The following is a 27,223-nucleotide window of genomic DNA, read 5'->3' as shown; positions in this document are numbered from 1 at the left end:
GTGACTAAAAATTACTATCTCAGTACAAGCTGAATATCTTCAAAAAGTCATATGCCACACAAAATGATATTCAAAGTTTCAAATACCAGGAACTAAGTACTAATACTCTTCAATACAGGACAGCAGAAGTGTTTCTCAGGAATACCCTGTGAAACTGTCTATGGCAATAAATATATTGTCATAGAGAAATACATCCCTGGTCTCAGCTATTTCCACTGCCTGATAAAACTTCCTTCTCACTTATTATCACTCTTTTGTTATTCAAAATATTATCGAGGATAATCAAAATATAGAGAAGAGAAAGCACTTATCTTAATTGTTTCTTCTGGTAATGTAAAATCACCGCAGAATGCAGTTTAAGAAGAAGCGAGGTAGAATAACTATCTCACTTAAAGAAGTCGATCTCCTTTTCCAGAGTCAACTTCTTGCTTTCAACGATATCCCGACAGGCCCTGTTTCGCCCTACGGCTGCATCAGGGGATTATTTTTAAAGAACGAGCTACTGCTTCAATGATTTCCTCATTGAAGCAGTAGCTGTCCTGTATTGAAGAGTATTAGTACTTAGTTCCTGGTATTTGAAACTTTGACTAAAAATTACGCCAGGTATACACCTGGCAGGGCCTCCGCCCGCGTGTGCGGGTCACCGGACTTGATAGACTGAAGGTCTGATCCGGAGATGTCGCTTCTTATGTTATGTTCTTATTTGTCATTGGTACTGTTGCCAAAGCACTTGGCCATGATGTAAATGAAATGACATTGTCAAAAAGTTCACTCCAACATTCACAGTGCAAGAACTGTAAGGCAGTAACCACTCTGAAGGATGAATTCCTCAATGAAACAACAAACTCAATTACTGCTGCATTGGGATGGAAAACTCCTGGACAAAGAAATGGTTGACAGAATTGCATTACTTTTCACTGGCAACAGAGAAGAGAGGTTACTCAGAGTTGCAAAAATTTGCTGTGGAACTGGCAAACAACAAGCTGAAGCCTGTCTGACAGTACTGGATGAGTGGAGTCTTTGGAGATGAGTCCAGGGACTGGTGTTCGATATTACTGTGAGTTTGAGTATACAGGCCTGAAAAATGGTACATGCACCTTCCCTGAATCATCAGGACAAGAGTTAGCATGGCTCACATATTAACATGTCCTCTTCCCCTCTCCTTCTTTCCCCTTCCTCTTTGATCTGTCGCCTTCTGCCTGTATAGGTATGTGACTCACAAATGGAAGATTAGCTTAGATTAGACATCATATGATGGAACTGGTGCTTGGAAGTGTCCTCACCCAACTGTTTGTTGCGGTGTTTAAAAAATTTAAGCAAAATTGGCCATACATACAAGACCAGGATTCTTATTAGGTTATTGCAAATAATATATTTGATGTAGACACATCAGTCCTTCGGAAAGAAATTGCAACTTTCTGCAGAACAGCCTTGACTGCATCAAAACCAAGGGAAGACTGCAAGGAAGGTTAAGTTCTAAATTTACCAAAAATTGGAGAGAAAAACTATATTCTTCTGTGATACTAACGTAATATATGAAAACAATAATCACAGTTGTAATTTTACAAACTTTTCAAAATTATTTATGAAAAACTCAGACCCTGAACCCGTGAATAATAGTGTAATCACACCACCTGAGGTTCAATAGGGGACCATCATAGTTTTTCACTGTCCCCATATACCATCCATATTATATAACAAAATAAATACACCAGGTACTTATCTGAAACGGATGGATAATCGCTGTTACAGAATCGCAGACATGTGTGATGTGCCAAGTGCAATTGACTCTAATGACCCTGTCCCCCCGACTCGAGTTTCAAATCTTCTTCAGGGAAGGACACTAGTGAACCAAAACACAAATGTAACTAGTAAAGAAAATCCTATTTAAAAAATAAATAAACAAACCCACTATCAATGGGCTCAGGAAATATAAATATATATCCCTTACATGATTAACAATTTAACACTCAATCAAAAAACTAAGTATAAATACCTCTTAGTGGCGCACAATTTCAGAGAGGTAACCTTGTCGGGATGGGCTGACCGGTAAAAGTGAATGCAAATACTACTCCGGAAAGCTCCATATATATCAATCCCGTCGGAAATGACGTAAAGGGGACGGAACAACCGGAACCCCAACCAGGAAATAATGGACTACCCACGCTAAAAATTTACGTGAGCAACCATTCTATTTCATGATTTAAACCATGGGGAATCAAAGTTTGCCATTCAAAGATGAAACGCTGTTCTCTCCGGATCAGAGCCCCAGAGAGATCTCCCTCTGGGTCTCTGATCTGGATGAGAACAGTGTATTTAAGTTCATTAGTGGAATGTGATTGCTCTATCCAGTGTGACGTAAGGGGGGCGGACATCCTGTGATTACGAATGCCACTCAAGTGCTCAGAAATCCTGATCTTAATTTTACGAGACGTTTGACCAATATAATATTTATTGCATGGACACTTGATACAATATATTACACCGGCAGAGTCACAATTTGTATCCGATTGCAATTTAAATTTATTCCTTTGACCTGTCGGAACATCCACACACTCAGTATCCCACACATGATGACATAAACGGCATTTGCCGCATGCTTTGTGAGGAGATAAATTTCTTATATTGGATCTCGACTGCCTATACTTTAATTTTTCTCCTAAATTCTGGGCCCTGGAGAAAGCAAATTTAGGTCTCTCTGGAAAAGCCGTGTGACATTGAACAACCGGCCAGTGTTTCAAAATGATGTGTTTTATATCAAAATTTTTACTGGAATGTGGCATAACACATACCATTTCATCAGAATTAACCTTATTTTCAGAGGATTTATTCATAATCCATGGCCTATGGCAGTTTTTAGCTCGTTTCCAAGCCTTCCTGATTACCCTATGAGGATACCCTCTGTCCCCTTTACGTCATTTCCAACGGGATTGATATATATGGAGCTTTCCGGAGTAGTATTTGCATTCACTTTTACCGGTCAGCCCATCCCGACAAGGTTACCTCTCTGAAATTGTGCGCCACTAAGAGGTATTTATACTTAGTTTTTTGATTGAGTGTTAAATTGTTAATCATGTAAGGGATATATATTTATATTTCCTGAGCCCATTGATAGTGGGTTTGTTTATTTATTTTTTAAATAGGATTTCCTTTACTAGTTACATTTGTGTTTTGGTTCACTAGTGTCCTTCCCTGAAGAAGATTTGAAACTCGAGTCGGGGGACAGGGTCATTGGAGTCAATTTTTCTTCAATCAACTTAATTGTTGCTATTTTATTGCACTTGGCACATCACACACGTCTGCGATTCTGTAACAGCGATTATCCATCCGTTTCAGATAAGTACCTGGTGTATTTATTTTGTTATATAATATGGATGGTATATGGGGACAGTGAAAAACTATGATGGTCCCCTATTGAACCTCAGGTGGTGTGATTACACTATTATTCACGGGTTCAGGGTCTGAGTTTTTCATAAATAATTTTGAAAAGTTTGTAAAATTACAACTGTGATTATTGTTTTCATATATTAAGTTCTAAATTTGCCATGAAGCTATTGCAAGGAAGGTTAAGATATGAATTTGTCATGAAGCTATCAATAGAGGTGCTTGGTGAAACCCATTATAAGAAGATGCAAGCAACAGCCATTTCTGTGGTGGGTCCTCTGAAATGGAATGCTCTGCTTCTGTTTGTGAAAGCTTTATACTAGGTTAGATTTTGATAGCCTATTTTATTGAAATTTTACTAGTTTTATACTAGTTTTAGTATGTTAATACAAGTATTATGTCGTCTACATGATTATGTATGTTTTCCTTGTAAACCGCTTAGGTCTTAGGCGGTGTAGAAATTTTAAAAATAAAAATAAGGAGCTTCTTGAGTGCCGTCTAATTTTTCTCGGTGCTTCTGTTTGTGAAAGCTTTATACTAGGTTAGATTTTGATAGCCTATTTTATTGAAATTTTACTAGTTTTATACTAGTTTTAGTATGTTAATACAAGTATTATGTCGTCTACATGATTATGTATGTTTTCCTTGTAAACCGCTTAGGTCTTAGGCGGTGTAGAAATTTTAAAAATAAAAATAAGGAGCTTCTTGAGTGCCGTCTAATTTTTCTCGGTGCTTCTGTTTGTGAAAGCTTTATACTAGGTTAGATTTTGATAGCCTATTTTATTGAAATTTTACTAGTTTTATACTAGTTTTAGTATGTTAATACAAGTATTATGTCGTCTACATGATTATGTATGTTTTCCTTGTAAACCGCTTAGGTCTTAGGCGGTGTAGAAATTTTAAAAATAAAAATAAGGAGCTTCTTGAGTGCCGTCTAATTTTTCTCGGTGGCTACCCAGATGGAGATAAAGCAAAGCCATCATTTCAAGCACTCAGGCTTTCCATCATGCACAGTGGATGGTGAAGGCCAACTACAGTGTTACGATAGTTCTGTTCCAGCACTTCTCTTACTGTCAAAGAAAGATAGGGCATCAAAGAATTGGTTCTCTTTGTTAGCCTCATCTACATTTGCTACTGGCTTGAAGCACCTCTTTGTATAAAAGCCACTGCTCAATGACTTGCTGAGTTCAAAACTCCAGAAATATCCAAACAAGGCTGTTGCCAAGACCACATCAACATTCATAAGACAGCTGTGGTACTTGTCAGACATTTTAGCTGGCCTGGCCTTTTTTGATGACAGACTGATTAAGCAATAAAGTAAAGTCCAGAGGGTGGTAAACCTTTAACTTCCACAAATTCTGTGAAACGTCTCGACTGCACTCCTGAGTCACTCAGTTCCATTCGTCTGGCATCATGTATAACAGAAAATTTATATCTTCTTTGGAGTTCTTGACATAAATGGACAAGAAAAGGCTCAACAAATTTGTTGTTAAAGATCCTGCAAACTGGATCCAAACTACCAGTATTTTGAAGCAGTCAACGGCATCATCAACGACTGTGTAGTCAATGACTGCTGAAAGAACAATTGCTTTAATGCCATAGTATAATTCAAGTCTCGCAAAGAATGAGCAGAAGCAGCTCTTCCTTCATCTTGTTGCTCAGCACAGAAACCTATCCAACTAGCTTCAAAGCCACAATGTTGAATACTGATTGAATGAAGGAATATTGTTCAGTGTTCACGCACAAATATTTTGTATTTACTGTGAAATAATTACATTAATTACCAGTCATCACTTAACATTGAACAATGCATAATGAATCATTAGGCCAACAAGCCTATTTTCAGCTGTAAGTAACACAGTATGTATTTTAACTTCTTTCCATGTGCATTTGTTCACAATTCAGGTTTAGATAGAAATAAATTCAATTAAAAATTGTTGAGCGATCTCTAAATGTTCACCAAAGGCTTATGATTTGGTACAATTAACAAAATAGACTTGTTGAGGTCAAGGAAGAGTTAAATATAAACTTGTAGAAAAGTAGCATACCAACTTATAATAGATAGAGATAATGTATACCTTTTATTTAAAAGCTTAAGGCTCCTTATGCAGAAATAAGTAGTTTTAAGCACAGTTAAAGGACAATTTGCAAATTACCCCACCCACTCTGTGGACCTTGTAGCTAACCTTTAAAGGGAGAAGTCATTTATTTATAAAAACTTATATATTGTTGAACACTCATTAAAAATTACATATGAATACATAAAAGACAGGCACTACTTTAAACATCACAAAAAGAATGAAAACCCCCAATAATTTGACCTTGCCTCCTAAACACTATGGGTTCCTTTTCCTAAACTGGGTAAGTACTAGCACGAGCTTACCACAGCTGAAAAGGACTTGCTGCAGGACACACTGATGTGTCTTACAGTAATATTGCAATGTAAGCACACATGTGCTAAAATATTTTTGTTTTCCTTGGGAGGGGGGGGGTGGAGGAGAATAGCAGACATTGGCCAGTACATCTACATTGTCACATGCTTCATGTGGGTCTGCTGCATGAATCCTTACTGCCTATAAAATAGGTGGCAGTAAATGTTCACATACCAATGGCAACATTTTACAAATTAATAGGCATGCACAATCAGCTAAAAATGGCCTTAGCGTACTCTTACTTAGGTCTTTCATGTATGCTAAGGCCACTTGTTAGCACAGCTTTGTAAAATGACCTCTTAACTCTTTTCTCTAATCCCTCTAAATCAGTGGTTCCCAACCCTGTCCTGGAGGAACACCAGGCCAATTGGGTTTTCAGGCTAGCCCTAATGAATATGCATGAAGCAAATTTGCATGCCTATCACTTCCATCATATGCAAATCTCTCTCATGCATATTCATTAGGGCTAGCCTGAAAACCCGATTGGCCTGGTGTTCCTCCAGGACAGGGTTGGGAATCACTGCTCTAAATTGTTGATAAAAAATGTTTATAATGCTTGGCAAGATGACAAAATTTTGAACTGAGTATAAAGTGGCAATGGACTTTAAAGCAGGCTGAAGTATACAAAGTAACAGAGCTGAGAGGGGGTTGAAATTTCAATGGAATCTACACATTGTTTTCCTCCTCCAACCTAGACCCACTAATGTAAATGCCTCCTTACAGTTGTGCTAAAGGCAAGCATTGTGAAAGACTGCATGATTTATGTGGATTGAGAACAGGCCATTTTCTTCAATAAATAAAGGAATGAAATTTATCCTCCTAAGGTTACAATAAATCAGATTTGATCAATAGAGGACTAAATGTTGGCTTAGTGTTCACTGCCAGGGCAACCAAGAGACAAAGCTGGGCCTGGACCCAGGCAAACAGTCATAAGATCCCCTCCATCCTGCCCACCCCACCTACTTCAGAAGCCTCTCAAGGGGTTGCTGCCAGCAGCAGCGACTCTCTCATACTGCCTGCAGCCGACTTAGGAACCTCTCCTCTGCCACATCAGGAAATTACATGGGGGTGGGGGAAGACATAGCAGAGGGGAGTTTTCTGGATCAGCCATAGGTAGTGTGTGAGTTGCTACTGTGGGCAATTCCTTGAGAGGGGTTTATTGCAGGGAAGGAGGGGAGGGAGATGCAGAACTGTGGAGCAACCATATTAGGATAGCTTTTTAGTCAGGCCTGGGCCCCTTTCAGAGGTCAGGATTAAGGGAATTTGCTCCCCCACACAGCAGCAGAGTCCCTGTTTGGTTTTCTGAAATATAAAAAGTTCCCATTTGGAGAGTAATGAAAAGTTTACTTCTGTAATTAGATGTTATCTTTCCAAGAAAATTGTCTCCTTTAATGCTACCACAGGTTATGTTCTCTTCCAGCAATATGGAGTTACTGCCAGTAAAAGCCAGTGTACCGAAGTTGATGATATCTGTTCCATCTGCCAGGCTGAATTTAAAAAACCAACTGTTCTTGTTTGTCAGGTAAAACTTTGCTGTTTACTGGTGATGGTAAACTAGGAACACTTTGACTTCCTGTTCACTATACATATATATGTATGTCTCATAGCAGTCCCCAGGATGTCACTGACAAATGTTCTATGCTATAGCCCTAACAATATATTAATAAAACATCCTAAAATTGATGCAGTTTTCCATTTGGGTAATTTATGCCTAGCTTTCAAAATGAGTGGTAGCACAAGACAAAGAGAGGTATTTGCTTATTTTACTTATATGAAGCTAAACAAGACAAAGCAAACCAAAATGATGTCCAGCCTCTTCTAATACCATCCATGGGTTTAAAGTAGGGGCAGGCTATGATGACAAATTTCAATTGCATGCTTAAGCATGCTTAATAACAGCATATGAATGCAAGTTAGGAAGTTGTCAGGGAAGGGCAGGCTTCTGAGGCCTAGATGCACTAAGAGGATCGGTAAAAACGTGTAGGTCTGCACCGATCCAATTTTTGTCCAATTCAGAAAGAGCTATTGATGCACTAAAAAGTTTGTATGCAAATGTTCGTAGTAATCCCCGACTCTGCTGTCTCATGATCACTGTGCAGAGCCGGCAGGGGAAGCAGCCACTTAGCTGCTTGGAGCAGGAAACTTTTTTTTTTTTTTCTTTCTTTTTAATGAGCAGATGCTGTGCATGTTACACACGCACAATATCTGCCACATAAAAGAAAAAAAAAAAAGCATCTCCCCCCCCCCTCCCCCGGTGAAAAATTGGCAGGTGCCCACTCCTGTGCCAGGCACTCCTCAAACATCCCCTCACCCCCCCCCCCCCAAAAAGAAAGGCAGGAGGGGTGCCTACTCCTACCACCGGAGGTCCCCCGAAACCCCACCCCTGTACCTTTTCAGAGAAGTTGGAGCAGGAAGGAAGCTTAGTTCATCCACTCATAGACCTGCCTGTCCACAATGGTGGGCCTTTCCCTCCCTGGTGCATCATGTGATGGCATGGGGAGCGGCCTAAGGCCCTGATTGGCTCAGATGCCAAAGGCCCCTCCCCTTGCATTCAGCATGGCAGGAGGAAGTGGGCATTCCTCTTTCCATTTTCACTGGCACAGGAGGGGAGGGCACAGTTCATGGTGCCAGTTCATTGGGGAGAGCAGTCATGGGTGTTACACACACACAATCTGCCATTAAAAAAAAAGAAGCCCCAGTAGCAATGATAGGAGACTGCTTCCCCTGTCACTGCTGTTAGGGCTCTGCCCATATGTGAATCGCTCACTGGGAGGGAGGGCATCCCTCCTGCCTCTTTTTTATTTTCCCTGAGAAGAAAGGGGGGTGTCTCTCCGTTGGCAGGAGGGAGTGGGCATACCTCCTGCCTATTTAAAAAAAAATTTAATATTTCTATTGAAATCAAAGAAAAGTACAAACATCCGTACAAAAACAATTTCTGTAACAATAAATCAGGCCCACCATATCCCCAAACACCCAACCCCTATAAGATCACACTTCCCCTCGGTCTCCCCTCCCAACCCTCCTGTCCTCTAACAAAAAGACAGTTTAGTAACCCATATATGGAATAAACACCCTCCCCCCAAATTACAAAGTATTCAAGACCTGACTTCAACTTCTCGGAGTCAGAACATTCAGATAGGGAGTCCACACTTGAAGGAAAAAGTTACGTCATCTCCGGGAACCAGATACAGCTCTTGCCTCCCACCGCATAAGGGCATGCAGTTTGTTTCTCCAATACCACACGGAAGGAGGCTGCTCAGACAACCAATAATTCAAAATACAGTCAAACCTCTGTTTATGAGTGCACCGGTTTGCGAGTGTATTGCAAGATGAGCAAACATTCACAAAATCAGTGCGTCGGAAACCAAGCTTGACTCGATTTACTAGTGCCTCTCCCAGCGATCCGGCATCCCCCCCATCGTGTCCCGTCCCCCCACCCCCCCGTGATCCTACATCCACCGCCGAGCACCCAAATAGCAAAACCTATCCCAATTTGGCACCAGCACCAACGTACAGGACAGGCTGGTGCCAGTGCCCGAAGATCCTCCCTCTTGGCTGGGCTGTGCATCGCATCAGAGATCCTCCCTCGTGGCTGGGCTGGGCTGGGCCTTGAGCATTTGCGCATGCTCAAGGCCTTCTGGTCTCGCTCTCTCCGAGAAGAGAGCGAGACCAGAAGGCTTTGAGCATGCGCAAATGCTCAAAGCCCAGCCCAGCCAAGAGGGAGGATCTTCGGGCACCGGCATGTCCTGTGTGTTGGTGCTGGTGCCAAATTGGGGTAGGTTTTGCTATTTGGGTGCTCAGCGGGGGATGTAGGATCGCAGGGGGGGGCATTGCGAGCAGCAGGGGGGTGCCGGATCGCTGGGGGGGGGGGTTTGGAGCAGCGCCGGTGGCCTCGAGGGGGGGGACAGAGTAACGCCGGTAGCCTTGGGGGGGGGGGGAGGAGGAGGAGGTGGAACGAATCAAAGTGAGTTTCCCTTACTTCCTATGGGGAAACTCGCTTTGATATAAGAGCATTTTGGTTTACGAGCATACTTCTGGAATGAATTATGCTCGTAAACCAAGGTTCCACTGTACATTTCTTCCCCATGCCATAATACTTGCTCAATAACAATTTTTCCCGAGCTGGATACATATGTAAGAGAAATGACAAACTAGCATACTAGGCACAGAGAGAGAAATTGCTGAGTTTAAGGTTTTTCCCAAAAAGGAAGCAACATCTGTCCCAAAACCCTGAATTGTTGAACACGCCCACAGACCATGCACATAGGAGTTCGTAGCAGAATGATATTTTATACAAAGCTGTGTGTCAACAGTTCCCATATAATAAGCTTGACTTGGAGGGACATAAGCACGCATCATAGTATGATAATGACACTTGTAATTCTGCATTACCCACCACTACCGGTATGCCCTTGAGAGCCCTCAGCAATATTGGTAGTGTTACTACTCTAGATCCCTCTGCCAATGCTGTAATTCACTGGAAAAGTTTTAAACAAGCCGCTATGGAAGTAGGAAACCGATAGTCTGGCCTCCACTAGCGCCTCCAGGATTTCCTCAGATTTAACCTCAAACTCCCAAGAAAGGAACCCCACATAATGTCAAACTTTTTGATAGGCAAAGTGTGCCCCCAAGGATGGGATCCCTTTAGCAATCAATGTCTCATAAGAAAGTAGTATACCCTCCTCCTGCAGAATGTGACAAAATTGGAAAATACCCCAAGTCCTCCACTTGCTGAAAATAGAGGGCGTGAGTCCCAGTGGAAAGGTTGCATTGCCTATCAATGGCATTAACATACTAATAAGTTCTTTTTCTTTGGGGACAAGATCCACCTGTTTCCACACTGCCCAAATGGGTCAGAACAATACACTGCTCCCAGTGTCCCGAAGCTGTGCATGTAAAAGATACAGCAGATGCAAAGGATAAAAATAATCCCACTCTAAGGCCACATCGGTAAATAGGTAAGTACCCAACATCCCTGTCTTGCCCCTGGTATATTTTAAAGGGCACCAAAAGCAACCCATTGAGCAGAATCTGAGCTCCTGGGTCACAATACAAAGTCTGAACAGCACTGTAAAAGAATGCCCCCACCCCATAGGTCCTGAGCACAGTGAACAGGTCCCCCTACTACACTTGATCGAAAGCCTTTTCGGCATCAAAACTAATGAGCAGGAAGGGGGTCCTGTTCGCCTGCACCTTCTCCAAAGCCATCAAAATCCTGTGGATGTTCTTAGACATGGGACATTCCGAGATTAGAGATGGCAATACTCTAGCCATGCGATTGGCCAAAATCTTTGCCAAAAGCTTAGTTTCAAAATTGAGTAGGGATATTGGCCTACAGGACTCTGGCAAAGTCTGATCTCTACTGGGCTTCAGAAGCACTATAATCTGTGCCATGTTGAAATGTCTAGGTAGGAAGCCATTTGCCACCCTGAGATTAAAGTTCTCTGCGAATAGAGGGGCAATATCCTCCACGAGCAGTTTATAAAACTCAGCTCGTAGTCCATCGGGGCCAGGTGCCTTCCCCAAAGGACAACTCTGAATAGCCCAATCAACTTCAGAGGAAATAGGCATCTCCAGAGAACTACGTTCCTTGTCATTCAATCTCGGCAAATCCAAACTATCCAGATAAACAGCTCCATCTAAGCCATCAGGTTCAGAAGCATACAAGAACCATAAAAACTGATCCATTATTTCACAAATGTTCTTACTTTTATGATATAATATCCCTTGAGAATCTCATAACGTGGTAATTCCAGTCCGCTCCACTCTATGATTGGCGAGGAAGCAGCTGCTTTTATTAGCAAAATTATATAGTTGAAATTTATAGTAAGCTTACCTTATTTTTAATTTAAGAGGGTAGGGGATGGGGGGGCTTCCTGTCAATTTTCTCTCATTTGGGGGGGGGGGAATTCCTGGGGTTGTTGGGGAGGGTAGTCATCAGCGATGGGGGACTTTTTTCCTTTTTTATTTTTTTTAACTGGGACAGATATTTTGTGTGTGCCATTGATAAAAAAAACAACCCACAGGCAGACTTGTTGGTAACAATTACTAACAGGTGTAGACCAGTTGTTTTTTTCTGATAGTTAAAAACCTTTTTTTTTTTTTTTGCATAGCCAAGCAATGTTAGTATATCAATTGCGTGGCTACTTTGCATGGGGCTTTAGCTAACTTGCATGGCCAAATTGGAAAAGTGGTGAGTGAGGGGAAAAACATGTGGTGAGACATTTTGTCCATTGGGTTGGTAAAAGCGATTGTCACTAAAGCTGTGAAAACAGGTTTAGCAATGATTGCTGACTTTAGTGCATCTAGCCCTAAATGCCCTCCCCAACTAGTTTAAAGTGAGAAGATAGTAAGACCTATCCCAAATCAGCTGTTTTTTTTATTTTGTTTTTTAATTAGTCTGGCTGATCAGTACAGCAAAATGACACTGGCTATTTGAAAAAGAGCAGCAGATAGGTAGGAGCAACTGGAGATTGCTTCTGCCTTCCTTAAATTTACAGGTGGAGTAAAGAATGATTAAATGTTGCCATTTTTTTTTACCAAATGAAAGCACATCCCTATTCAAAATTACACATATAGAAGCCCTGACCTTGAGAAAATAGACTATCAACTATCTTTTTTTTTTTTTTTTTTTTTTTATTTTATATTTATCAAATTTTACATTTTATAAATCAAGTATCCACTTGTACAGAAAGTTGAAGAAAAGCAGAAAAATAATACTCATAGGTAAAATACATAATAATCAACTAAATAAAATAAATGTTTAGCTTAAATTCAGCTCAAGTCCTCAAAATTAGATCCAAGATGGATGAGGCGGACATATTAACAGATACTGACGAAAATCAAATCAAATATTAGGAAAACAAAGTCCCTTAGCTGAGGAAGGATATCATTTATTCAATTGGACCTCTCTTGATTTCCCTTCATCCAGTCGAGTTCCTGCCAGAAAAGCTGTCAACTGGAATGGCTCAAAGAATACATATTTCTTCATATGGTACTGTATTACACATTTGCAAGGGTGTCGTAGGAAAAAGGTCCCTCCAAGAGATATAACACCTGGCTTCATCAAAAGAAACTCTCGCCTTCTTCTCTGGGTTTCCCGTGCCAAATCTGGGAACATTAATATTTTATGTCCAAGAAATTCTTTCATTTTATTCCTAAAATACATTCTAAGCAACCAGTTTTTATCTGGTGCAAGGGCCACCGTGAGAAGCAATGTTGCCGGAGATGCTAGCTCTCTGTCCGAAAGTTCCAAGATTGCAGAAACATTAAGTGGTTGATTATCCTCCTGTTGTTTAGGTGGTAATTTAGTAGTTTTCATTGGTAAGTAATATACTTGAGTAAGTGGTGGTAATGTATCCTCTGGAATACCCAAAATCTCTACCATATAACGTTTCATCATATCTCTAGGTGTCACAGAGGCTATCTTAGGAAAATTAATCAAACGGAGATTATTATTACGAGAAAAGTTCTCCAAATTTTCCAATTTTCTGCGCAAACTTATGTTATCTTTTACCATTGCTTCATTAAGCTGTTTTGATGCTTTTAACTCCTGTTGTATATTCAGAATTGAGTTCTTGGATTCATCAACCTCAATTTTTATATTGTTTATATCATTTTCTTGAAGAGTAATTTTATTTTCCAGCTGCAAAAGCTGGGGCTTAACAGACTTGGCTAGGTCAGCAACTAAATCCCAGATTGAGTCCAGTGTTACTTCTCTGGGTTTTTCAATAACATATGAAAGATTGGGAATTTGAATAGTCTCACCGGTTATCAGTTGATTCTGGCAATCCTTCTGCTGGGCTGAAATGATCCCTGATGTTTCCAAATCCTCTGTACTTCTTGGACTCACCTGAATGATTAAATGTTGCCATTTTTTTTTACCAAATGAAAGCACATCCCTATTCAAAATTACACATATAGAAGCCCTGACCTTGAGAAAATAGACTATCAACTATCTTAACTGCAAAAAGATGAATGAACTAGGATGTGAAAATAATTAAGCATGTATTTTTCTTATACCACAGAACTTTACAAACTCTCACCAAGATATATACCAAGCTCAGTATATATCTCAAACTCCTCACCTCCAATATATAATCCCTAACTCCTTAGAAGTACCACCTGGGCTCAAATGTTTTCACTGCCCTAGGCTTTATGTACTGCCTCCTCACTGGAGCTGCTATCAATTTTTACTAACAAACTTTACTTTTAAATTTTTATTTAACAACCCTTCTAGCATATTTCAAGGGTACTTAGCTTTTAATTGTGGTTTTCTTTTCAGGGAAATAAGAGCCAACATGTTTCACCTACAGCAGGTTTTTTCAAGGCTTATGATCCCTACTGCTGCCTAACTTACAGCGCTGTTTACATAATATGGCCGCAAGTGTTTTGTTTCAATAGTATCCGTCAAGGATGCTCAACACCAAACCATATTCCTGGGTAACTGTCAGCTTCCCCCGCTGCTCTATCTCTTTTTAAAAAAAATTTTAGCACCTGCAGTCTGGTTAAAGGTAGAATCTGTCCTTTCGGAATAAGCTCTTCCTTTCCCAGAAGGTTGCTCAGTTCCTAACAAATCTAAATCCTCATCCCGGCACCACCATCTCAACCACATATATTGAGGCTTCAGAGTAGAGACAAATTTTTCCCCATCCCTGCGGGAACTCATTTTCCAGTCCGTCGAGTTCTTTTCCTGTTCCTGCCCCATTCTTGCAAGCTCCATCCTCATCTGGACAAGCCTCAAAACACTTTAAAATCGTAAGTGTTTGAGGCTTGTGTGGTTAAGGCAGAGCTTATAGGAATGGGGCAGGGACAGAGAGAAAACTCACAGGGAAATTGAGTCCTATGGGGATAGGGACAAATTTGTCCCCGTGTCATTCTCTACTTCAGAGCTCTGTCTGCTTTTTGTTGTCCTGCAAGTAGAATGGGAAATATTTCCCAAAAATGCTACCCTAGAAGATTTGGATTTCAGCTTCTTACCAAGAACCTAAATTTGACTTCCAGAACCTCTCTCCTACATTTTCTTATGTCATTGGTACTTACCTGTAGAAGGCAATTGGCTCCTCCCCAGCATTATCTAAAATCCTATCTAGGTGACACATGAGGGCTACCACCTTTACACCAGACAGGCAAATGACCAGATGATCCTCATGCCTACCAGCCACCCAGCTATCTATATGCCTAATCGAATCACTAACTACTGCAGCTGTCCTAACTTCCCTCCTGGAGAGACATCCTCAGTGTGAGCGGATGTTGCTGCTCCTGGTAGGCAGATCCTGGGTACAGGATTGTTTCCTAGTTCACCAGGGAGATGCTTTCCTTTTATGAGACCTCCTTTCTCTAAGGCAGCACAGGAGCTACCAGACTGGAGATGGGACTTCTCTACAATGTCCCACCAGAATGGAGCTGGGATTTCTCTACAATGTCCCAATAAGTCTATCTCCCTCAGTTTCTCTAGCCTCAAAAGAACAGACTTGTTCTGTAAGAGCTAGGAGCTCTTTGCATCAAGCAAACACATATAACCTCTCACCACCCAGGAGATAATCATACATGCTAAAGACTGAATGGCAAACCTTTTGCTGCTGGACTACTGTCTACATCTTAATATTATTGAGCTCTTTACCTAAATCTTGTTAAGATACTAGGAATATTAAGACTAGTATAAAGCACCTTAGTATTATATTGTATGCTTTATCTAGTGTGATTCTTTCAAGTAATGAAATGTAATAAGGATCTAATCAACTCCCATTTTCCTAATTAGAATAGTTGTAATGTGGTGGGTGAGAATGAAGGCTGAGCTAGTTCATGCTCTTTGCTAGCTGTTAATTCTATAGGCTGTGACATTTAAAATTTTTATCTCTAGCAGAAAGTTGAAGTTTAAAACTATGGGGGAAAGCTAGCTAACAAATAAAGTTTTCCCTTTCAAAATTTAAACTATATTTATGAAAGGAACCTACAATTTATTTTTTATCCCAAAATTTAAGGGTAGTTGCCACCAAAGGGTGCATGCTCACCACTAACACATCAACATTAAGTCAGGGAGCACATTTCCACCTGAACATGTAAGGTGTGTGAATACGCTGAGAGGACTATATTAATCAGCTACAAATCCCATCAGTCCATTATGCCCTTCAAACAATGGATCTTAGGAAAAAGGAGAAATTAGGTCTTACTTGATAATTTCCTATCTTTTAGTCCTTCCAGACAGGCACAGATGAGTGGGTTTTGTCCCTTTACCAGCAGGTGGAGACTGAGAACAAACTGACTTGAATACCTATAACTAGGCTATGTAGTTCCTCCTAAAGCCAGTCACTGAATAACCAAGCAGGAATGCAACCCAAAGTGAACAGACACAACCCTCTAAGCACAGACAGCACCTCACCTAATGCCTACACCCAAATGCTGTTGCCCAGAACCAAACAGGAAACTCCCCACTTGTATACAGCTGTGTTAAAATACTGGAAAAATTATACATTTACCAAACTGCAGCTTAGACTACCAAAAACATCCCAACCGATGAAAGTTTCACTTAAAATGTACACCAAATTCAAAGACATAGGTGGGTCCTGTTCCTGTCTAGAGGGACTAAAGAAATGAAATTATCAGGCAAGAACTAATTTTTCCTTTTATAGCATTCCTCCAGATAGGCACAGATGAGTGGAAATAAGAACATAAGAAGTGTAATAGGGGGACAGACCAAAGGTCCATCAAGACCAGCATCCTGTTTCCAACCCAGGTCCAAAGTACCTAGCTACCGTGTTTCTCCCTAAAATAAGACCTACCCTGAAAATAAGCCCTAGTTAACATCGACCTCCAAAACCACCCGACTCCATCTGACACTAATGCTGCCTGATTTGCCAATCATCTCCTCTCCTCCACCCCAATTCTTCCTCTTTCCTTTCTCTCTCTCCCCCCTCCCATGTGCAGCAGCTCCCGAGGCCTCCAAAAACAGCTGCAGCGCTCTGAATGGGCTGCTTCACAGCCTTCCCCACCAGGGCTGGGCCTACCTTCTGCAGCATCTTTCGATCCCTCCCTCCCATCCCTCTGGTGTAGCGGAACTCCACTCCAAAAGAATCCAAAACAGCAGCGGTGGCAATGCTCTGAATGGGCTGCTTAGCTGCTTTCCCTCTGCCACGTCACTGATAACTGATACATCTTGATGCTGCAGAGGGAAGGTTGCCGCTGTGTTTTGAGGCACCAGAAGCTGCTGCACAAGAGGATGGATGAGAGGTGAGGAAAGATGCGGGGGATGGGGGGGGGGAGAAAGGAAAGAGGAAGAATTGGAGTGGAGAAGGAAGGGAGAGAGGATTGTTGAACATGAAAAAAAAATAAGATATTCCTTGAAAATAAGCCCTAGTGCATTTTTTTGGCACACAAATTAATATAAGACCCTATCTTATTTTTGGGGAAACACAGTAGATCCCAAGTAGTAAAACAGATTTTATATTGCTTATCCTAGGAATGAGCAATGGATTTACCCAAGTTATTTCAATGGTGGCCTAGAGCAGTGTATCGCAAACTGTGTGCCACGAGAGGCACATCCTGTAGGCAAGTCAGCTGGCGCCGCTCCTCACTGCACCTCCCCACCAGCGTGGTAATTTTAGCGTCAACAAGCTCAGGGCCCCGTTTGGAGGGCCTCTGTGTGGATGTCGGTGTGACATCATCTTGTCATGGTCTGCGCATGCGGGGAGACCCTCCAGCCACTGCCCCGAGTGCCATGTCTTGGAAAAGTTTGTGAGACACTGGCCTAGAGGCAGGAGCGAGTGAGCGTTACTCCTGCCTTGTTCAATGGGCTTAGAAAGGGGGTTCGGAGGGGTAAGCAGGGTACCACTAGACACCAGGGAAACAGTTCTGTCATGGTCAAGTCATTTCATAGGGGATGGGACAAATGCTGGAGTAGGGCAGAGGGGAAGTAGAAGGGGCTGATGCCTACCACAGTGGCTCTGTACCAGCCTCAGACCTGGTGGTAGGTTTTTGCTGTTCAGCCTCCATGGTAGGGTGCAGTCCTACATGCTGCACGATAGCTAATCAGCTCTTTACCACAGGAACGCACAAACCATGTTAGCTTAAAGCCCTACTGTTAACTATGTGGAAACAACCAATTTTACAACCATGAATGTGGAAAAAATTCTTGCTAACCATTTATTTTTCTTGTAGCACATCTTCTGTGAAGACTGCATCTTGTTGTGGTTTAACAGAGAAAAGACATGTCCTCTGTGCAGAACTGTGATTTCAGAGTGTGTTTATAAATGGAAAGATGGAAGCACCTCTCTGCATCTTCAGCTTTACTGAGTGATTCCCCATTTACAATCTCAGCCACTGAACTGAATTTAAAATGCACCTTTTTTGTTGTTTTGTTACTGAAGAGAATGCATTTTCTTAGTAGCAATAAAAGTTAAACACAAAAAGTTTCTTTACAGTTAAACTATTAAATCTGAATATTTTAAAAAATTAACCCCCTCTTCTACAAAGCTGCACGGTAATGGCCCCAAAGCCCATAGAGATTTAAAGGGCTTCGGGGCTGTTGCCGCGCGGCAGCCACTAGTGTGGCTTTGTAGAAGAGGGGGTAAGTTTAAGTTACCTATGATTAAGTTAAAATGTAGAAATTGTGTCTCATAAGTTGAAAGAAATTATACAAATTAGGAGCTAAAATTTCTGATATAGGGAGAAACATTTGTATTATTACCTATGGTATTACAAAATGTAAAAAGTGTTCTCTTCACCTCTTAGAAAATACTAGTAAAAAAAAAACCCAACATGATACTATACTGAATTGTAGCCATTAATTTAAAAGAAGATTTCCATAAGAAAATAAGGCTATTCTAACTGTTTAAGTATGGGTCCACAAGATCTATAAATATTTCTGCAATAGAAAGATATGGAAGCAACAAACCAAACTGAACCAACTACCAAGCTTTAGAGATTTTTTTTTTGCGCTGGTGTATTGTTTTCCACAGATCAAAATAAGATAATTTTTTTTAAACTTTATTTTCCTTTTATGCTGCTGATCTAACATAACATTATCTTCTAAGACTTGCAGCCTAAATCTAAACTGTTGCTCTTGTGTAGTATTTTATGAGTTTATTTTTGCCAAGCAAATAGTTGAATTTAAAAAAAATGGAACCATGCTTAAGGAATTTTGTCAGAGAAATGAAACGAGCCACAGGTAGATATTTTAGAATATGTAATTTGAATGGATCTGTGCAAATTTCAAGTTTAATATAAATTTGATTGATCGCTTATTCAAAATTCTAAGCGATGTACAAATCAGTAAAATTACAAAATTTAGGGGACAACAAAATAGACAACACAAATTAAATCTTGTGAGACATATTAAAAACTAATATTACAAACATATTAAAACAAAAGGAAAGAAAGGGAAAAGAAATACAAGTTGTTTGATAGTAAATAAGACATATATGGGAAACTACACTGGGAAGGGAGAGATCATGTACTTCAGAGAAGTAAAGAAATGCAATTGAAATAAAGCTACTAGTCAGGCTTTCTAATTATCAAATGCATCCTTAAAAAGAAAGCTTTTTAATTTGCTCTTAAATCTGTCCAAATCAAGTTCTTCCCTTAAATAGATAGGGAGTGAGTTCCATGTTTGGGGGCTGTGACAGAAAAAATGAATTGCCGTGGTGTATTAATGATTTTAAGTGAGGGAATTATTAATAAATGTTGATCGTTTGATCTCAATAATCTATTTGAGGTGTAGGGAATCAGTAATTTATAAATAAAACCAAGAGTTTTGTATAGCAAAGATTTGAAAGTAAGCAGACTTAGTTTATACATTATATGGTGAGCTACAGTTTATACATTATATGGTGAGCTACTGGAGCCAATGCGCTTTCTTAAGGAGGTGTCACATGATCAAATTTCTTAGCTTTCGTTATAAGTTTAATAGAAGCATTTTGAATAATCTGTAAATGTCTGATTTCATTTCAGGCTATTCTTTTGAATAAAGCATTGCAATAATCAATTTTAGAGATTACCAAGGAATGAATTAAAATGTTGAATGTTTTGGGACATAAAAATTTCAAAACTGAACGGATTTGACGAAGTCTGAAAAATGTTGATTTAACAATACTACAAATGTGGTCATGATAGGTTAATTTATGGTCAAAGATGACCCCTAGGATCTTAATGCTACTTATTGACTGTAGAGTAATACCTTTGATAGTAATTGGGAAAATAAGCTTAGAGCCGTCTTTCCAGGGAAATAGCATAACATTTGAGAGAACAATTTCAGTCCTCTGTTTATTCTGGACCAAATTATTGGCAACCATTTCTCTCTTGGGGGCCCTTATACTAAACTATGCAAGGTGCTAACATGTGCCTAATGCATTGCAAAAAAAGGAGTATAACAAAATGCATTCAGGTATTCTACAGCAGTGGTTCCCAACCCTGTCCTGGAGGAACACCAGGCCAATTGGGTTTTCAGGCTAGCCCTAATGAATATGCATGAAGCAAATTTGCATGCCTATCACTTCCATCATATGCAAATCTCTCTCATGCATATTCATTAGGGCTAGCCTGAAAACCCGATTGGCCTGGTGTTCCTCCAGGACAGGGTTGGGAATCACTGTTCTACAGCAATTTAGAAATCTGTATGCACTAACAGTGCCCTAAAATATTTTTCATTTTTATTTGATGGGCCAGCTGGAGAATAGGCATTCCTGCACTAACCAGTTAGTTGACCACATGCTAATAGCAACATTAGCCCAAGGCCATTAGACAAAATTTAGGGGAAAAAAGGGCCATTTTACAGCCGTGATAAAAATCTTTCATAAGGGTGCATCAAGGCCTATTTCTTTACTGCAGTTTAGTAAAAGGACCCCTTAATTATTCAGAAAAGACAGTAGATTTGAAAATTGGTGAAAACAGAAAGATGATCATACCCATCATGAGAGTATGTTAGCTTTGTTCTTAATGTCATAATAAAAAGTTATATATATATATATATTTTTATTTTATTTTTTTAAAGAATATATTTCACAATATTTGTTTCACCTTGTAACACTGTACATCAAAGTATATCATGATGCCAATTAGAATAGAGTTCAAGTAGTTGTGCATTGGTTCTGGAGAAAAAGATTAAACAGAATTCTTTTCGAGTTGTAATACATTATAATGAATCTAATAAGAGGCTCATGTAAATATGTAGTACATACATGGAAACAAAATGAGAAAGGGGGGTTGAGCACTAGGACCTCTGGGCTCATAACATCTCATCTTTGGTTAATATTTCCATGGGAAACCATCCCTGTGTCATTCTTTAAGGAGAGAGGGAAGAATCAGAGTATGAATTGCACAGCCATGGACCCTCAAGCCTTGCATTGGACAATGCTGTGTAGAAGGACTGAAGTTGAGATAGACCAGGACTCCTCGAACTACAGCCCGCGTGCCCTCCAAGGTCATTTACCCAGCCGCCGCTCGAGAGTTTACTGCTCATGTTCCTAACCAGCTCCTGTTGTGGCTTTCTTACTATAGCATTCTACAGTTCTCACCACTCCTCACTGTGCGTCACCAATAACCCCCTCACATGAGCTGGATGGCGAGACACAAGGCACCGATGTCACGCTTCCATGCTGCATGACCCGTCTGGTACAGCTGGCGGGAAACTTGGCATTAGTGAGTTGCCGGATATTTAGGCTACTTTATTGCAGGGGCTGGGTAGTACTTCACTGAATGTTCCAAACTTCAGTATGTTGTTTTGGCTCTTTTTGTGAATTCCAAACCTCATTCTGGCGCTCCAATAGCTTTACCATCTACTTTTTTCTGCAGGCGTTTTTAGAGTGCTTTGCTGTGATCCCCCATGGCCAACTGTTATATTTTTTACTGCTCCAGCATCATTAGCGTCAGCCGGGAGGGGGGGGGGGGAACACGGTGAAGTGATGCACTGGGGCCAAGCACATGTTGGTTAAAATTGTTCTTCATTTTAAATACTGTATTGTTCTTTCATGGGGTTTTTTTGCACTATAAATAAGATATGTGCAGTGTAATTGAGAATTCGTTCATGTTTGTTTTTTTTCCAAACTATAGTCTGGTCCCCAACAGTCTGAGGGACTGTGAACTGGCCCCCTGTTTAAAAAGTTTGAGTACCCCTGAGATAGACATTAAAGAGGAACACGGGATGGTTTCTCTATTATATTGGTTCAACTGAAAGTTTAGTACAATGCTAAAAATCCAGCTTTCTTGTTTAAGGAAGCCAATTTAATAAGGATATTTCCAATGATAAAAACTGAAGCACAATAAGAAATGTTCATTCAAATTTGCATTTAATTGCTATTTACAGCCATTCATTCAAAAACCGAGTACATATCATGTTACAATAAAAACTAAATACAAGATTCAAAGCAAATAGGGCTTCTTTCACCCTCACACCACTCTTAAGGCAGCTGAGTAGTTTGTTTCATTTTTACAGAAGTGAACATAAAAGCCAACCTGGCATAGCAGAAATGAACAAATCTCAATTTAGCAGGAAAAAAAAAAAAATTAACCCCCAGGATGGTAGAAGCACAAAAGAAACATTTGAAGGCAGTGGCGCTTTGGGTAAGGTGTGATGCAGCATTTTCATCACTACTCAACTGCATCAAGCAGAGAGGGAAGTGCCGATTGCTGTTCTCTCAGTTACATTTGGACTGCCACTAATAGGAAGTATGGTTGCAGCAGCTGTCTGGCTTTGTTTTGATAGTTTTCCATGATTTAAAAAGCATTCAAACTATAAAACAAACTAAGCAAAATTCACCCATCAAGATTCGTTCTCCTACAGCTCATCATTTCAATGGAGGAAATGTTTTAAATAACACTGGCTCTGATCAAAAGTTCATAACAAGATGGTATTAAAATGCGCAATTCAGTCAAGCCAAATAGGGATAAACCATGGTGGAAAATACTGACAGCAGATGCAGGATTAAAGACAAAGAATTCAGTAGAAGGTATTGCATCTCAAGGACAATACTTTTCTATATTTTGCTTTCTCAAATTGTTCTGAAAAAGTCTGAATTGTCTTACTGTAAAGAAATTTTACACTTTTTCCATACCTGAGAAAAGTGTGTGAAAACCAAAATCTGATACAAAAAAAAAACACTGATCAGCAGACCCTACTGCTATCCATGTTTCAAAGAAAAGCAGAGCAACAGGAGTAATTCAGATTCTTGCTTCAGCTCTAATAAAAGGTAACTTTTTTTGTGCCTTAAATATATAATTTTTAAGGTGCTGGTTTTTATATCAAATGAATAATTTTTCTACAATGTTTTGGTACAGGACAAAATTATGTTCAGATCCAAATATTGAGTTTCCACATTCTACAGATATGTTGAGTTTCTAAACAATACTGAAGACATCATATCCATCCCCCCCTCCACCAAAAAAAAAAAAAAGTTTTCTACATCAAATACACTCCCGAAAAAATGTTGGTTAAAAAAAAAAGCGCACAAAATAACCATCCCAAAAAACAAACAAACCCCCGCAAACAGCTGCAATTTGTAGATTATCAAAGAATTTCTAAACCACTAATACAGTTTGAATCCAATTTTTAAAAAAAATTAAATCCCTGGTTCAAGTTAATACTTTTTACATGGTTAGCCAAAGTAGGATCCACTCAGTCTTAAATTATAATCCTATAAAATCAAAGTTAGTATAGTGAAATTTTTCAGTGATTACATCATAATTTAAAAAAAAAAAACAAACAAAAAAAAAAAAACACATCTTGTCCAAAATAAAAAGGTTCTATAACTGCAATATTTCAAAGAAAAAAAAAATTTAAGACAAGTTAGCTGTCTTGAAATGAGCTAAACATCTGTTTGCTAACAAAATAAACATACTCAATGCATTCCATTCACTAGCATTTATCCAAAACAATCAGAATAACTCAAGATCAGTTCTCCTTATAAGATCATTAATCTAATAATATTGACACTAAATATATATATTTTATATATTGTAGCTCTATGTTTGCTTTTTTTCCTTTTTACAAATAAATACAGGAAAAACATATTGCATAGTGTGTGCTTGCTGTATGAGTGACAACAAATTGACACTCCAAAATATTTCACAGTTATGGTAGGGTATCGCTTTTCTCTCCATTTCATAGGAACAAAGTTACAACACTTCTGGAAAGCGCAGGAAGCCAATAGAAACACAAATAGATTTGCCATGACATGAATTTTGTAGATCAGTCCCTATTGTATGTATTAACTGTGCTATGCAAAATTTCTGCATATGGCCCTCCATCTAGCTAACCTATTATGGATCTTTTTTTTTTTTTTAATACCAAAAGGTGTGCCATATTTTATGTTACTAAGAATTTGTAAAAATAGTGCGGGGGCATTTTAAAAAGTATGACAGGAAACAAGTAATGCAAACAGGGCCACTACCTATTTCATTTCTGATCAAAGGAAAAACAATTATATACAGTAAAATCAAAGGACAGACACCAGCTAGAAGCTTTTAAAAGAGTATTCTAGCAAGACCACGAAGAGACCCTTTCTTAACGAGTGTGCCTCTTTAAATTGCTTGCCATAATAGACCTCCTGAAGCCCTCTGCAAAATTTATTTAAATAATGACAAAGTACAATGATATTCAAAACACCATATTAAAACTACCCACTAGTGATCAAGTCACTTTGTACAAAGAAACTTCTAGACAATCTCTTGGATTTCCAAGTTAAGTGGTTAGAACTGCTACCACAAAATGACCCCCCCCCCCCTCAATTCATTTTGTAAATCGCTTAGATTTTACTATGTTTATATTTGTGGTATATCAAGTAAACTGAAGCTACGGCTGTAATCTTCTTTAGGTGCTATTGTCATGAGCGGTACTAAAGGATGTCACTATATGAAAGTCAAGGACATTTCAGCTTCATTAGCTATTATCACTGTTTAACAACCAAGTACCTCATTCACTCATTTTGTCATTTGCACCTGTTGGAAAAAAAATCCATCCTATTCTAGACATAAATGACAGGCCCCAGAGTATGTTGCATTGGCAGTTAATTCAGGGTTCATATGTACATCAACAGATACTACCTCAATCCAGACTGATGTATTGAAAAATGAAAGACCATAAAAAAACAGATGTCAGCTGATATGTTGGAAAAATGAGACTTAGATGTCTCATTTTTAGAAAATAGCAACTGCCAAATGATCTGAATCAGCTTAGATCTTACAATAAAAAAATACAAACTTAAACCATCTGCCCCACTACTAGAACACAACTGAAGAATCAGAATTCCTATAGCCCCAATTTGTTTGGCACGCCAATAAGACAAGTTCTGAAAAGAAGCCTGGATACATGGTTTTACTAATCACATTTCCTTCTCTTGATTTAACAAAAGAATATATGTTGCTATACTGCAAATGTTATGGCTTTGATCCTATGGCTCAAAAGTTTTGATAACACAGAACAGCTATAACAAAAAGCAGAAAAATAAAACCCCACAGCTGTAAGACTGAAGATCATATAAACTTATAACAAGTCAAAAAGGTAAGAGCCCACAGCTGCACTAACAGTGATTCCTATACATATACTGTATTACAGTAAAACTTTTAGACATTAACCCTTTCACTGTTCATGGGAAAGTATCGTTTAAGGCAAAAAGATACAAATTATCCTAACCTTATTTTTGTAGTCATAATTTAGAGAGATTGAACAATTCCCCAAAACATATAGTGCTCCTTTTTGGGGGGGAACATTCCCTAGACTATCTGTGACATTCTCTTCTTACCATGGAAGACACAAAATGAAAAGCCCTCCAACCAATACAGTTTTCTATCAATAATGGTGTGGCCCTGTTTGTAGGGAAGAAATGAGAAGTCTTCACTTGTTTCTGTTGAAAATAAAAAGTTGCTGTTGGAAAAAGTTATAGAGAGGAAATGCCATGTGTAGCTAATTTTTTTAAAGTCATTAGTTGTTGAGGAATAAATTGTCTAACTCAGACAAGAATCCACTGGGTATATAATGATCCCTTGCATTAAGGAAATGTTTTCATCGGGCAGAGGGTGTTTATCAGCAGTCTTCCAGAACTTGTGAGCTGGTTCCTCACTACAGAGGTAGGATCTATATACTGCAAATAATGAACCTTTCAATCTTAGGTATTGCACTAGCATTACAGCCTGAAGATAATGCATTAAGCTGGGTTCTTGGCTTTTACAAAATATAAAGTATTAGAACCTCCATCTGCAAATAAGGAAACATTGGAAGACCAATTGTTTGTCTCTCCCCACAACCCACCTCTATAACAATGATTCTTTTTTTGCTATTCATTCATTTAATTGCTTATGAAAACATGTTTTTCTGGATCAACCTATAGCTGTTTTTAAAACCCCTTTTGGGATATGTCCATAATGAAGAGAATGAAAAATTAACAGGAAAAAAAATGTTTTCAAAAAGATAAGTTGAGGCTAGTGTTCTGATGTGGCAATCCAGCTATAATGCTATTTTATTTTTGCCATTTTCAGTTTGAGTTTGTATACGGATGAAGCTTCAGTCTTAAGACACAAGGCTTTGTTGCCCACAGACCTAAACAACCCAATGTGACTTTTCAGTAAATTTTATCCTCCTTTAATACTGTCAATCTCAAGTGATGAAATGACAAAATTATGAGGTGAGGTGGTGATGTTACGAATCAATTAGGTTATGCGCCTCCATATACAGCAATACCATTTTGCGTAATCCTTTTGTGCACCATTGATTGCTATAAAAAAAATTCCACATTTGCTTCTATTTTTTTTTCCTTTCAAAACTATCATGCGTCGTACGACATCTCGACTTTTCTGAAAAAGAGTCACTTCCCTGGGTGTAAAGATGGACAAAGTTCATATTAAAAAAAAAAAAATCTTGTCAGCTTGACTCCATTCATGGTCCGAATTTTTGTTTTTCCATCTTTACAGTAAAGAGACAATGAAACAAGAACCCCCCCCCCCACTAATTTGTCCTGTCATAGATTCATGCGCAGGTGTTCTGGTCGCTTGGAAATCATAGGATAGGCTTGTTTTTTGTACAGCCCTGTGTTTGGTTGCCGGATTGGAAGTGGAGCTGATGCTTCCCCACTCACAGTTATGTCCATTTGTTCAATCCCGCTCGTTTCCATGGGATATTCAGGGTGTGATCGGGTAGTCGATGCCGCAGTCACTGGGCCTCGGCCCCAGAAATCCCCAGGAGAAAACTTAATAGGACTTTAAAAAGAAAAGAAACTATCAGTCAAGATCATAATCAGAAATGGATAGTTGGTTTTAATTATGTTCTCATGCTCATGTAGGCCTCTTTCAAGTGTTATTCTAACTTCAATGCATAATTAAATTCTGGTTGCTGGAAAGAGCATAAGAGTGAGATGTACAAATTCTCATTAAGCACCTGCTGCTTGCCACCTTAGGATGCTGGGCAAGCTAGAGCGCTTGGTCTG

At 39.4% G+C, this 27,223-nt stretch overlaps 2 protein-coding genes across 3 annotated transcripts in view; one reads left to right on the top strand and one right to left on the bottom strand.

Moving 5' to 3' along the window:
* RNFT1 (ring finger protein, transmembrane 1) overlaps positions 1-18,627 on the top strand; it is a 57,350-nt gene extending 38,723 nt beyond the window's left edge. The window contains exons 8-9 of one of the 2 annotated variants that reach the window (XM_033921641.1): positions 7,220-7,338; positions 17,973-18,627. In XM_033921641.1, coding sequence (XP_033777532.1) covers positions 7,220-7,338; positions 17,973-18,045 — 192 coding nt within the window. In that variant the 3' untranslated portion in view covers positions 18,046-18,627. The remainder of the gene's footprint in view (positions 1-7,219; positions 7,339-17,972) is intronic. The other variant, XM_033921640.1, reaches the window with a different exon arrangement.
* Positions 18,628-22,079: 3,452 nt separating this feature from the next.
* The window catches only part of RPS6KB1 (ribosomal protein S6 kinase B1), a 142,766-nt gene continuing 137,622 nt past the window's right edge, over positions 22,080-27,223 (bottom strand). Inside the window, exon 15 of the mRNA XM_033921296.1 lies at positions 22,080-26,996. Coding sequence (XP_033777187.1) covers positions 26,759-26,996 — 238 coding nt within the window. The 3' untranslated portion in view covers positions 22,080-26,758. The remainder of the gene's footprint in view (positions 26,997-27,223) is intronic.

This window comes from Geotrypetes seraphini, chromosome 15 (genome assembly GCF_902459505.1).
Source record: "Geotrypetes seraphini chromosome 15, aGeoSer1.1, whole genome shotgun sequence".
In the NCBI taxonomy this organism is placed as follows: Eukaryota; Metazoa; Chordata; class Amphibia; order Gymnophiona; family Dermophiidae; genus Geotrypetes; species Geotrypetes seraphini.
Note: the sequence above shows the minus strand (reverse complement) of the source record. Positions and strands in the feature narration are given on the sequence as shown.